The sequence below is a fragment of the Benincasa hispida genome, chromosome 7, assembly GCF_027475165.1.
Source record: "Benincasa hispida cultivar pf3 chromosome 7, pf3_genome.v1.1, whole genome shotgun sequence".
Classification (NCBI taxonomy): domain Eukaryota; kingdom Viridiplantae; phylum Streptophyta; class Magnoliopsida; order Cucurbitales; family Cucurbitaceae; genus Benincasa; species Benincasa hispida.
In genome coordinates this window covers 44,454,504-44,468,373 of record NC_143484.1, presented here as the reverse complement: position 1 = coordinate 44,468,373, position 13,870 = coordinate 44,454,504, and the positions used below count along the sequence as shown (strand labels likewise).

The 13,870-nt window shown below is 34.3% G+C and overlaps 1 protein-coding gene and 3 long non-coding RNA genes across 9 annotated transcripts; 2 read left to right on the top strand and 2 right to left on the bottom strand.

Moving 5' to 3' along the window:
* Positions 1–758: 758 nt before the first annotated feature.
* LOC150035190 (sugar transport protein 10-like) lies at positions 759–3,094 on the bottom strand. The gene is made up of 3 exons (XM_090315815.1): positions 2,562–3,094; positions 2,154–2,473; positions 759–2,062 (listed from the first exon to the last, which is right to left on the bottom strand). Exons 1-3 carry the CDS (start codon positions 2,689–2,691, stop codon positions 971–973), a joined length of 1,542 nt encoding a protein of 513 aa, XP_090171941.1. The 5' UTR covers positions 2,692–3,094; the 3' UTR covers positions 759–970.
* Positions 1,218–3,931, top strand: LOC150035189 (uncharacterized). Of its 2 annotated transcripts, none has more exons than XR_016530866.1 (3): positions 1,218–1,357; positions 1,466–2,047; positions 2,149–3,931. It is a non-coding gene; the product is annotated as an uncharacterized LOC150035189 (long non-coding RNA). The 2 variants fall into 2 exon arrangements; XR_016530865.1 differs by having other exon boundaries at positions 1,430–2,047.
* Positions 3,932–7,568: 3,637 nt separating this feature from the next.
* LOC120081476 (uncharacterized) lies at positions 7,569–10,542 on the bottom strand. 4 transcript variants are annotated; one of them, XR_016530862.1, is made up of 7 exons: positions 10,232–10,533; positions 9,995–10,111; positions 9,721–9,856; positions 9,204–9,243; positions 8,478–8,552; positions 8,057–8,178; positions 7,569–7,807 (listed from the first exon to the last, which is right to left on the bottom strand). It is a non-coding gene; the product is annotated as an uncharacterized LOC120081476 (long non-coding RNA). The 4 variants fall into 4 exon arrangements; XR_016530861.1 differs by having other exon boundaries at positions 10,212–10,531; XR_016530863.1 differs by lacking the exon at positions 9,721–9,856 and having other exon boundaries at positions 10,212–10,542.
* A 1,643-nt stretch (positions 10,543–12,185) lies between these two features.
* Positions 12,186–13,146, top strand: LOC150035188 (uncharacterized). Of its 2 annotated transcripts, none has more exons than XR_016530867.1 (3): positions 12,186–12,303; positions 12,492–12,547; positions 12,780–13,146. It is a non-coding gene; the product is annotated as an uncharacterized LOC150035188 (long non-coding RNA). The 2 variants fall into 2 exon arrangements; XR_016530868.1 differs by having other exon boundaries at positions 12,195–12,323; positions 12,780–12,987.
* Positions 13,147–13,870: the final 724 nt, after the last annotated feature.

The following is a 13,870-nucleotide window of genomic DNA, read 5'->3' as shown; positions in this document are numbered from 1 at the left end:
AAAAAAAATTAATTCTTCTCTCTACAATTATTTTTTAAAAATATTTCATAATTTTAAATATCATATCATTATTAAAAAAAATACTTCAAGGACATTTTTAAACCTATTCTTAAAAATTTAGGGATTAAAAAATTACATTTTAAAAATTTATAGACCAAATGCACTTATTCTTAAAAATCCAAACTAAAAATGTACATTTTTAGAATTTAAGGACCACACCAATATATTATTCAAAGCTTGGGGACTAATAATAGTTATAATAATAATAATAATAATAATAAAAACTTGGGGACTAACTTTTCCTTAATTTATTATGTTAAGTCAAGTTCTAAAATAATCATATGATTTTTCCTGTAATAATATTGTTGCAATGAAGAGAGTTTAGATTAAATATTAGATAGCTCAAGCTAATTCTAATTGAATTAACATCATACTTTATTTTAAAATCATCCCCTTTGGCAATTTAAAAAATAAACACAAACTTTTTTAATTGATTTTTTCATTTGGAAAAACATTATTAATTTGACGTGATCAATTAAAAATTTTATAACATATATATTTAATTAATGTTTATAAAAAAAATTAAAAAAACAGAAATCTAAATTTATAATAGACTTAATACGGTGTTAAATTTTTTTAAAAAAAAGAGATTAGAATTACAAAGGATTTTATATTTTGAAATTGTAGAAGTTCTAATATAAGTAGAATAATAGGAATTATAGAAGGATAATAGAAGGCATATGAAAGAGAGAAGAAGGAAGATTAATTAGATAAATACATAATATAAATATTTTTTAAGATAGTTGGAATGTACAGTGAGAAAAACAAGCGCCCCATGAAACAGAAACATGAATAAAGAAATACACGAGGCTAAACGTTTAAATAAATACTTGATATTTATAAAATAGCTTGTTTTTCTCCTTTTCTTCTTTTTCTTTTTTAAATTTATTTTTGTTTTGGGAAGGTTTCCTCAAACATCGCCACCGTGCTTCTCAACATGGCCGCCGATGACCGCCTCGTCGGGAATGTACTTGCCCCAGAACCAATGCGCCTTCCACACTCTGTTCATCTCTTCGATCGGCACATTCTTGGTCTCCGGCAAGAAGAAATAGATGAACACCGTCATTATCAACACAAACCCTCCGAAGAAGTAGAACAGTCCGAATTTCATATGGCAGAGCATCGCCAAGAACACCTGAGCGATGATGAAGGTGAAGAACATGTTCACTGATACGTTAATTGCTTGTCCTGCAGATCGGATTTCCAGCGGGCAGATTTCACTTGGTACTAACCAACCTAATGGTCCCCATGACCAGGCGAATGCCGCTACGTATGTGCACACCAGGAATAGAATCAGGTTTGCATCGAATTTCGATAGGGTTCCGTCTCCGTTGAGTCCGAATTTGACGCCAATTAGGGTTCCCACCAGGATTTGGCAGATGAACATCTGTACTCCCCCTTCCAGGAACAGGATTCTTCGCCCGAATTTGTCCACTGTGAAGATTGAGACTAAGGTTGCCAGGACGTTGACGCCACCGCTGATGACGGCGGAGATTAGAGATGCATCGTCGCCGAATCCTAGAGTCATGAAAAGAACAGGAGCGTAGAACATGATCACGTTGATGCCGGTGAGTTGCTGGAAGAATGGGATCATAGTGCACATCACGAGCTGAGGTCTGTATTGTGGCTTCATTATGTTTGTCCATGGATGATCTATTTTCTTTGCTGCTTCACTAGCATCCAATAGGTCTTGGAACTCCTCTTCCACATTGTCGGTACCGCGAACTTTCTGGAGCATTGCCTTGGCCTTCTCTGTGAACCCTCTTTCGAGAATGGAGTTAGGAGTATCGGGAAGGAAGACGGCTCCGACAGTCATCATCACGGCGGGGACTGCGGCGAGAGCGAGTGAGACTCTCCATCCCCATCCGCCTTCGATTTTGGCTGTACCGACATTGACAAGACTGGCCACCAAGATGCCGATTGTGATGGCCATTTGGAAGCCCATGTTCAGAGCACCTCTGAGTTTGGCTGGTGCCATTTCAGAAAGGTAAACTGGCACAGACTGCACACAGACAAACAATCGATTCATTTTCATTACACATTCATTGTCTTTTAACTATAACTATATCGATATATTCACACTCACAGCATACCTGATTGGCAAATCCAACGCCAACACCAAGCAACAATCGACCAATGATGAGCAGAGCAATGCTATTAGCAACACCATTAAGAATGGAGCCAATTAAGAAGGAAAAACCCCCAAAAAACATGGACGGTTTCCGCCCAAACTTGCGGGTCACGACGGAGGCGGCGAAGGAAGCCACGAGAGCAGCAAGGTATAGAGAAGAGGTAAACAAAGTTAGGAGTTCACTGTCAAATTTACAGTACTCACTTTCATGGGCACCCTTCATCTTCTTCACAACAGATGGGAAAAATTCATTCAAGAAACTTGGCATTGAAGTAACCCCACCTGCCAAAACCAAAACATCCCAGAACTAAGTTTTAGAAAACGAAATCCTTAAAATACATAAGATTAAGAACAAAACAAAGAAACAAACCTGAAACTCCAAGATCATAACCAAAGAGAAGGCCTCCCATGGCAGCCACCAAACAGGTGACGATGACAAAACCAGTGATTCCTCCCTCATAATTCCTTCCTCCTTGAACAACAATTCCTCCTCCAGCCATCTTATTATTCTTTTTTTTCCTTTCCTTGTAAAATGTAAGGGATTAATTGGGATTACAGATAGATACAATAATCTCTGTGATAAAATATGTTTCTTTATATCAATTCTTTCAAAATATGAGATGGGTAATTGAATAGAAAAGATTTCACCAGTGGATTATATGGGGGCCTTTCAGAAACAGAGGTTCATATATATATATATATACACAACTAGTAACTAAGTAGTCTAGTATATATATACATATATATATATATAAGAAACTGATAGGCCCTTACATCCACTGAGACAAAAGAGAAAGAATTAATACAAAATAAAAATGTAAATCCCTTGTTATGTCATTCTATCAGAAAAGAATAAAGAGGCTTGATTTTATTCTCAACTTCTCCCTGGAGCTTGATTTTCCCATTCCTCAGTTGGGTGCTTATATACCCATTTTAATACCCCATTTTTAGCATTTTCCCTATTTTTCTCATCCTTTGATCTGTTCAACAATATTATCCTTAAATTAGGGTTCCCCCCTTCTTTCCTCACTCTTAACTTAGAAAACTTTTTCCCATTCATTACCCTCTATTTTTTAGGGCAATTCATGTGGATTCTATTTCTTTCAACACATGACTACTTTTCCCATTTTTTCTAATAATTAATATTTTTCTCTCTTTTTCTTTCAATTAACATATCCATCCATGAATCATATCATCAACTCTACTTGTTAAGATCTTAATTCATTACTTGCCCATCCTAATTAGATTATATTATGCCCTTCTATACCCTTTGTTTTTCTGTTTTTTCTTCTTTCAAATCCAAGTAATTAAGAAATTTCAGATAAATTAACAGATTTGCTTCAGTCCAAATTCAACTCATTCAACCTATTATTTTATTGCCAAAGGTTAAGTTGTTCAATGTAATTACCATAATTCTTATCCTTAGTCCATGTCCTATTAACAATAAAATAAATTAATATTATCTTGAACCCTTAGATTGATGTCATCAACAACCATAAAAGACTCATCGGACTCGAATATTATATATATATGTGATCCCTAGGTTGCAGTAAATGTATGTCATGTTAACATTTTTTTTTTAAATAGAAATTTTAAGTGTCTTCTACAAAATAAGAACTCTTGGGAACGGAATGGTATATATCTTAAAAAAAGAACTAGCTTATATGTTCGAACCAACTTTACATTTTAGAATATTCATGTCAGCCATTTACATTAAATATACTTTTTATTTTTATGTCATACATCAATATTACTTGATTGGCATAAAACTTGTACTATTGGTGTCAAAAATTAAGGTGAAAATTGATTTGATTTGTCAACTCTGGGTCAATGAAGAACTTAACCAAATTAATCAGTTTTATAAAGAAGGAATCAAATTGATGTACAATTCAAACGCACCTAAATTTGTGTTATTTTTCTTAGATTTAGAATGGTTTTATATGATTTTATTAAATTTAATGTCGTTTGCTAGTGTTTTCCAAGATTTGAGTAAGAGAATGAAGTTTAGAGTTGAAAAGAGCTAAAAAGGACTTAAATACGTCTAAGGAGGTCAAAATTGGTTCTATCCTAAACGCACCTAAATTGGTGCTATCCTAGAGCATCACAGCGCCATGAGTTATTTTAGGAAAAAAGTATGGATTTTGAAAATCATTTTGGTTATTTATCCTAGGGTTTTTGGCAACTGAATTCATTCAGTCAAGCACGAAATTAGAGCCTTATAGAGGGTTTTAGCTAGAAAATAGAGTTTGAGAGATCTAGAGGTTCGTTTGGAGGTCGTTCGAGATCTCGATATACAAATTAAGGTTTTTCTAATGTGTTCATCGATGGGATTCATTACAATTGTAGTTTTTCTCTTCTCTTTATTCTCTTTACTTTTTCATGGTTGTTGCAATGTATGAGAGTATGATTGCGACGATGATGAGTGGCTAAATGTTTTAGTTTTAGGGTGTTGATGAACTTCTTTATGAATTTAAATTAATAACCAGTATTTTTTTATGGATGTTGTGATTATGAATATTTTTTAATATTATTGTACTTATTACATTGATTGATCTTCAATATATGTTAAATTAAATGTTTAATTAGAAAGACTGCATGTGTAATTGAACTTATAATATTGGATCATTATCTAATCTATCATGAAAATAATTAGGTTGGTAATGAACGTTGATCAAGACTATTCTTAATGTCATGCTTCCTAATTTAGTTTCAATTAGTAATCAATTTATTTGCATGAGAAAATACTATTATTGAAAGGTAATAATCCGAAAAATAGTTTTTAGACTTAGAGATATCATTAACACAATAGTTCATAGAAACATTTGTAAGATTTAATGAACTAATTAAGGAAATCAACACCCTGAAAACATTTTTGTCTTTTGAATTTCTAATCTTATCTTTACTTTGTTTTCTTTAATTTAAAAATCAAAACATTCATTCTTGTCCTTAAATAAAATCAACACGATTCTAGAATAACTAAGCATAAATTTCTCTAGAAGACGATACTTGTTTTCTCAAGTAATTTTATTATATCCTAACTTGACATGTACACCTGCGTTACACCAAGTATGTAGCATATCCACAATAAAGAACAAAACTAATGGATTGATTTTTTTTTGTTTAGTAAATTGTCAATTTGGTTGTTATTGGTTTCTGAACTTTTTTTTTCTTTCCAATTTTTCATTTTTTCTTTCCATTTTTGTTTTGAATTGGTTCTTTTTGCTACTTCCAAATGAGAATTGAGCATGTTTCTCTCTTTCTCATAGAGACTAAAATTGGATATCTTTGTTTTTTCTTAGAGGGTGTTTGGCTCACAAATATGATTTGAGTTGAATTGGTATATTTTATCAACTCACCCCAACTCGTCTCAACTCTCCATTCTTCTCATGTTTTCAATGGCTCCACCCATCATCCACTATCACACTCTAAGAACTAACTCCGGACTACGACAACCACATTCGATGACAACTCTGGGCTCCAATAATCACCTTCGATGATAATTCCGACGACAGAAATTCGGACTTCGAAAACCACCTCCAATTACAGCTCTAGCGACCAACTCCGAGCTCCAATAACTTTTGCGCAATCAACTCGGGCGACCAATTTTAGCCTTCGACAACCACTTCCAGTGACCCAACTCCGACGACCAATTGGCTCTGACAACCATCTCCGACTATAAACTCCGATGAAAATCATATTCAATGATCATCTTTGAGCAAGTAAGTCCGACACCAACTTGGGGCTTTGACAACCACATTCGACAACAAATTCCGACAACCAACTCTAATACCCAGACGTATAATCTCAACTCTGCACCCCAAACACAGACATATGAACTCAGACCAAATAACTCTGCACCCCAAACACAGACATATAAACTCCATAGATATATGAACTCTATATATCCTATCTAAATTCAACGCTCCTAACAGCCCCTTAAAGATTAATTGGCTACATCTAATCTTCATGTAACCCAACATTTTATCACATGGTAATAAAATAATAATTTTTTTTGCCACATGGTAGGTTTTAATTTGGTAATTAGTGGGCTACATGGAGATAGGTGTAGCCAAGGCTACACTTAAGTATTTGTCTTAAATAACAAAGACACATGCACCAAAATAATTGGTCATTTATCTAAACAACAAATAATAATTAAAATACTAAAAAGGACCTAGAGTCCGACCTTATTTTTAAAGGTATTTATATACCATATCAATTTGGCTTGATTTTGATTATTTTTATAATAAAAAATTAACTAGAACCAATAATTTTTTTCTTTTCTACAAATATAAACTAAGATACCCAATTTTGTACTAAAAAACCAAATCAAATCAAACCAGGGGATTGATTTGGTTTTTTGTTTTTCAATTTTTTGCTACACCTAATATATATATATACATCAAGATGTCCAATTTTATACCAAGAAATCAAATTAAATCAAATCAAGTGATTGATTTGATTCTTTTGTTTTGGTTATATATAAACGGTTTATAAAACAATTTCATTTATTTTCATAGTGTTATATCAAAGTCTCTTATTTTTTCCCCTTTGCAAAGGTATCAGATTGCTAATAGAGCGATCTCACAGCCCGAGGTCAAGGCACAAACAAAACACTACAAACTAGGAAACAAACAATGACAAAAATCAACCAAACACAAAAATAAAACACACACAACCCAAGAAAAAGGTCCCAATGAGAAGAGTCTTGTTGGGTCCCTACAAGAGAAGTCTCAAGCCACTTAGAACAATAAATAAAAACCTCAGGTTGAACAACCAAACTAATCACTCGGAGAGGATGTAAGGTAGCATCATGGGCACACATATTATGTTCGCACCAAACATGAGAAATGATAGCACACCAAGCAACTCTCCGGACTTTACGTCTCAACTGATCCTATAGGAACACCTTCGCCACAAAAGTATGCCCCTAAATAGCCTTACTAAAAGGATATTAAAAAAGTTATGATCCTTATACTCAACCCCACCAATACACACACAACAACAAATTAGGTCTTTAATATCATTTGAAAATTGATATTATAGAGGTACAATGTCGGTAGCTTAACCGACATCGAAGAAGATGTTATTAAAGGAGTTTAATGTCAATCACCTTTAATGTTGGTTTTCGCTTGACATTATAGATGACTTTAATGTTGGTTTTCAATCGATATTAAATACCTATTAATAACACCTTCTCGATGTCGGTCGCATTTGATGTTGGTCCAAAATTTGCCCGACTAATAACAACTATTTTTTTTGACTGGTAATACCCATCGTCGTTAATTTATTGAAAAAAAATAAAAGAATTGATACGTACGTATAAATCAATAATAGTTCTTTCACTTATATATGAACAAAATAAAATCTCAATGACTTTGTATACAACCTTAACTTTCACATTTATTAGTCTTAGAATATGAATTACAATGGTCTAGATACAAAATTTAAATATTCAAAATAATACGAAAGATAATGTTAATGAATTCATCCACATTTCATCATCCATAATACGCACCATCTACTATAGCATAAACATAAGGATTGTCCATAGCTTTCTGTCTATAGGGTATAATAAATTCATTTCCATTCTGTAGAGTGTCTCCAAGAGATTGCCTACAATTAAAAATGGCTTTGGATTACTTAATAACAAGCTAGAAATTAAAACTAGGTAAAAACTAAAGAGAAAACCAAGACATCTTTAAAGAATACAAACCATACTAATATAAATTTTTTAATTGAAGGCTCATCAATATAGTTTACCAAGTTCTATTAAAAAACACGATGTTTCTAAGAGGGGAAAGCAAGTGCAGGATAAACATACGCACAAATTCTCACATTATGTTCAAAATGTTAGTTTCTTACCTTTCAATAACACTAGATTGCTGAAACAACAACACTAATCCAATATCTCTTCCTGTGATTTTAAAAGCAGCAGTCCAACAATCTTTTGACTATTTCACTTTACGAGCAGGTTTATTATTTCCCTATCACAATAAGAGCGACCTTTAGTTAGCAACTAAAGAGAAAAAAAAATTCCTGTCAATAACATAAAAAAGTCAGTTCACATTATTTTCTACATCTGTAAAGAGTAAGCATGAAATAATTCCCTAATCAAATAATACATATGAAGGTTATATTTTAAATGGATGCTTAATAACAAAATAAACATTGTTAAGTCATCGTCATTTCAAAGAAAATTTAGATAAATTTAACTAAAACATGAGAAGACATAGAGTAACATGAATAGAAAAAGGTTGTATTAGAATCATAGACTCCTCATTACCCTCTTCAAATCTTAGGATTAAATCACAAAGTGCTTGTGTTGTAGATTGCACAGTCATTGGCTCACCCGATGGTTCTACAGAATATGAAGTTGAAAATTCAACAGTTTGTCTTTGAAATATAACTATAAATGCAACTCAAGCATGTTCAACAAGTGTGTGAGCATCAACAATTAGTTAATTCATTGTACATCCTATAAGTTCATGAGTTACCATGAGTTTTTCCATGCTACTTGATTCCTAAACAAAAGTTACATAAATCTATTTGTAGAACATAAAATTGTGCCTAAGCCCCAATATGATGAACAATAATGCACCTTCATCCAAGGGTATCTTGAGAAAGGAGCATGGCCATGTGCAAGCTCTAACCCAATAATGGTAAAAGACCAGACGTCAACGTGCAACGACCTAACTTCTAAAGGACTCTACTAGGGCCATCAGCTCATGACATACAAAGTTGAAATCGTAACATATATGACCATAGTGCATAAGTTTATATATATGTAAAAAAAACCAATATGAAAAAATCGAAACTGTTTATCTAACGAGAAATTTAAAACAAACGAAAATTATTTTATCGAGGTTCCCTAAAAACGTCCATATTAAAAAAAAAAAAAAGATCAGAATATGCTGTCCAACATCAAGATCCAATCCCAAAACATTAAATGATAGGAAAACATGAAATTTAAGCGGAAGCATTGAAAACAAGTCCCAATGGCATAACTCACGGATTCCTCGTGTCGTTTGCCAACTTATCCTTGCCTTTACCTAAAAACATAACATAAGAAAGAGTGAGTATAAAACTCAGTACGTAACCCCATTACTGGGGTCAGGCTATGTATTTATGTCCAATAAATGCAAACATGCTAGGTGGGACTCTCATAAAACTAACCAACCTTAGATGGTTGTCTAGTGAACGGTTTAACCCATCCTAAAATGGAGTTGTAATATGATTGTGAACCTGTCGGTCCATGAAGCTATAAAATAATGGTGAACCATAAAGCTGTAAAATAATGGTGAACCCATCGGCCCATAAAGCTATAACATCATGGTGTTAGGAGGACAAACCAACACTTTACAATCATGGCATACTTTGTAGCATCAATAACATTCACATTATACATCATGTTACATACCTGAAAACATATCAGTCACAAGCAAATGGCATCATACCTCAAAATTGCTTAATTCACATAACATTCATGCTTATCAATAGTATCCAAACAATATCAATTACATTCATACCTGTCTATGTTGTCTGAGTCAAGAGTGGTTCCAGTAGTAAGATTACTTATCTTAGATTATAAGTCCAGTCCAAATATTAGAATTCAGTTAAATAAAGTAATCCTCCTTCTAACTTTCTCAAGCTTCAAGTCAAGTCCTAGGACAATAAGGCAAAAATTTCTAATTTAGCCACCAAACCCAATTTCAACTATAAAATTGTTTTAAAAACCTAATTCCATTCACCAAATGATCTAAATATTGCCAAACTAATTCAGATAATTCCAATTATTCTTACCCAAGATGTGGTTAGATTCAAAACCCACTTCAAACCCCCACACTAATGCGACCCAAAAGATAACCCGCCAAAAACAACCTTATGGACAGCAGCGTCAACAGTCTCCCAAACTCGAATCTAAAACCAAAACAATGCAGGTAAAACAAGCTTCAATTCAAACTTAATGGGTCTTCAAACTTTACACCAAGAATTTCATAAAAAAAACCACGAAACTCACCACAAGAAACCCAAACTTACACAAATCTTGAAATTCCGACGAGAGCAAGGCAGTAGCGGCGGCTGGAAGAAGTCAATGACGACCGACGGCGAACGGCAAATTCATGGCGGCACGCGACTGAGACCGAAGGCGAACGGCAACTCGACTGGTGCGGCTGAGCGTCAGCGAGTGGTGGCCGGAAGAACTCGCGCGGCTGGGCGTCAGGGCTGGCCTGGTGGATGTGAATGACGGCGAAGCTTCGACCGCGGCTGGGCTTGAAACGCGAGGGAGAGTTGGCTGATGAGGGAGGAGGTGGCATTGGGGCTAGAAAATGGACAAAAATGACTTATTTGGGGTTTGATTGTGTATTTTTTTACCTATTTTTGAAAAACAAGTCTTTTTTTACCCGTGAAATTAATGTACAAAAATATTGGTGGTATAATTACTCTTATATCTCTTATTAAATTCTCATTTTCAATTTCAACGACCAACCAACCAAATTAATTCACAAAAAATTCTCCACCTCAAAAATTTATTCACAAAATTATTTTATCCAAAATTAATTGACAAAAAAATTTTCACATTCCAACCAAAAAATTCTCCACGAAATTTAATTTGTTTACAACCTAATATTCATCGAAGCTTCCCATTTTGAGGTTCAGTTGCTAAGCGATCGTTTAGTTCCAGACGTTATATGATGTGAAGAAAGCTATCGTATAGCAATGGGCGTCAGTAGTTGTAATGTTGAACGCTAAACGATCGTGTACCTGCGGGAGCTAAGCGATGCATATAAATGCTATACGATAGTACTACGCGATCGTTTAGCTTTGGCGTGGGAACCAAACGATACATTGGATTTGCTAAATGATGACACTACACAATCGTTTAGCTACAACGCACGCTAAGCGATACGATGAAGTGCTACGCGATAGCGTTGGGCGATCGTTTAGATGCAGAGCTAAGCAATCGTATAGATGAATTGCTAAGCGATGCGATGATGTTTTATACGATGGAGTTAAGCGATCGTTTAGCTGCAGCGGATACTAAGCGATGACATGAAAGCGCTAAGCGATGGTGTTAAGTGATCGTGTAGTTCTATGCGATAAAGCTAAGCGATAGCTAGGCAATGGTACTAAGTGATCATGTAGTTCTATACGATAGAGCTAAGCGATTGTTTAACTTCAGCAAACACTAAGCGATCGTGTACCTCTTCTCAACATAAGGCAATGACACTAGACGAAAGCCTTCAGCGGTACATGATCGGCCTTAGCAAGACTTTGAGGTTGGTCCGAGAGCCGCCGGTTCGACTAGTTTTCTCAAGGTCCAATCTGATTCAGCCTCAAAGGGTTCTTGGCTAGTCTGGTTCAGACTTTGTTGGTCCGGTTCAGACTTATGCTCCTTATTAAATTCTCACATTCAATTTCAACCACCAACCTACCAAATTAATTCATATTCTCTACCTAAAATTAATTTATCCAAAAACCATTGACCAAAAATTTTTCTCACCAAAAATTCAAAAATTTGGTGTAGAATTTTTCTTTACAACCACACAAAAAGTTCTCTTCATTAAATTGTTTCTAGAACAAAATTTGCCAAGTCCAAAACTTGTATTTCACGAAGCTGTAATTTTGTACACTCTATCATAAGAAGGTATTTATTTCATTTTTGTATGTATTCTCAATAGTTCACTAATTAGGAAAAATTGACAATGCCCTGCATTTGATATTTATTTATAAATTTTTGGAGCTTGATTTTTGGAGTTTGAGTTATGGTTGCTTTGTTAATTGTATGTATTTTTTTTAATAATGCCTTGCATTGGATATTTATTTATAAATTTATAAAAAAAAATTAAAAAAATATGTTATTTTTTTTATACCCAGTCGGGTTTCACCGTGTATTCACTGGGTAGGAATCAAATGAGTTCAAATTACCCGGCCAGGCTTCACCGGAATGAATAAATGTTGGAATAATTTTGATACTCGGCCATGTTTCACCAGGTAGGAAGCAAATGAGTTCAAATTACCTGGTTGGGCTTCATCGAGAGCAAAATAAATGTTGGAATAAGTTAGATTCCCGGCCGTGCTTCACCGGGTCTTCCTCGGGTCCGGGCCTGGTAGAGTCGATCCTAACCCGGTCGGGCGCACACAAAAGAACATGATTCTGTTTTTTGGCCCGGTGGTGGACTCGGCCGGGTGGACCACTGGGCCAAAAAACATAATCATGTTTTTTTTTAAAAGTTTTTTTTTATTTTGATTTTTATTTAATTGCATTGTATTAATACATTTTTTATATAAAATGTAGGAAAATGCCTCGTGTTTGGATTTGTTTCAGTGGCGTTTGGAATGAAAGATATTCAGGTATATCCTTACTTTGATAATCATCGCAAGTACTTCTTAATGCTTTTTAGGTCACGTTCCAAACTTTCCACTCGACAATCAAGACATTTGACTAGCTTAATCAATTTGCGCTACTTCTTCCATTTCTTCTTGGCTTCTTGGTCATATCTTTGTTGATTATCACTGTCATCGACCTCCTTAGTGTTTGAAGGTCTAGCAACATCACCATCATTTGTGGGTTCTGGTTGTGCAGGTGGTGTAGGTAGTTCAGGTGGTGCAAGTGGAGGGATGGGTGGCTCCATAACGCAATTATAAACTGAATCTCTTACTTAGAAGGAACGATTTCCTATGTAATCCTCACCTACAAAAAATTGTAATCATGAATAAATAAACTAAGAAGCTATAATAATCAAAATAATTCTAACCCAAAAAAAAATTAAGAAGAAACATACTGCATCTGACCCAAAGACTTCATTTCTAATCACTCCATATGGAGGAGAATGTGAGAATGACCATCTCAAAATGTGTGGTATCGCATTGTCAATCTATTTGCAATGCATCCGAATAATGATGAAATCGTTTCATATGTCCATACCTATATGAAATGTAAGTTTATATCAGTGGTGTACTTTTATGAATATTCATTAAATCAAACTAATTAAGTTACCTGAAAAGCATGGGGAAACCCGTAAAGACTGTACGTTTGTTGTTTTCCATCTGCATTGCCTTTATAAGCATGTTCTTTATCTTTCAATCCTTGTTTGAATCGTTTAATTGTATTGGCAAAAATTTTCTTGCTCCAATCCTCATTACAAAATTTATTCCAATCATCTATAACCGCTAAATTTTCAAAATCCATTTGCTTTTTCCTCTCTCTACCCATCATAGCAAACTCAATAAAATAAAACAATACAATTTTCACTGCATTAAAACCGTTTTCAAACTCAAGACTTGAAAAAATAGAGTCCAACTCGTATGCCTTCATGCCCTCATTATTGTTTAGATACTTAGCTCTAAGTCTAAGAAAAGAATTTTCACCCTCACATTTCTAGTAGTTTGATGTTTTAGTCCTGTGACAAGGTTAAACTCTACTTGGCTGAAGGATACTTTATTCTCCATAAGATTAAAGTTAATAACATTTCTCCTAGGTTCCTCTACCTCCCGAAGAAAAATATAATGAATTAGTGGTCCATTGAAGATGATGCTTGTGTCAAGGAGAGGACCAAAACATGTTTGTCTAAACATAGCTAATTGTGTCGGAGATAGTTTTATCTTAATTTTAGGGATAACCTTTCCTATGTGGGAACAACATGAAATGGTTGCAGGAAAATGGTCATTAGGATG

Excerpts from the sequence above, each read along its gene's own strand:
- LOC150035190 (XM_090315815.1), bottom strand. The coding sequence starts at position 2,691 with ATGGCTGGAGGAGGAATTGTTGTTCAAGGAGGAAGGAATTATGAGGGA. Across the intron at positions 2,474-2,561 it reads TTATGATCTTGGAGTTTCAG|GTGGGGTTACTTCAATGCCA; the intron begins GTTTGTTTCTTT and ends TGGTTTTGGCAG. Across the intron at positions 2,063-2,153 it reads GCGTTGGATTTGCCAATCAG|TCTGTGCCAGTTTACCTTTC; the intron begins GTATGCTGTGAG and ends GTCTGTGTGCAG.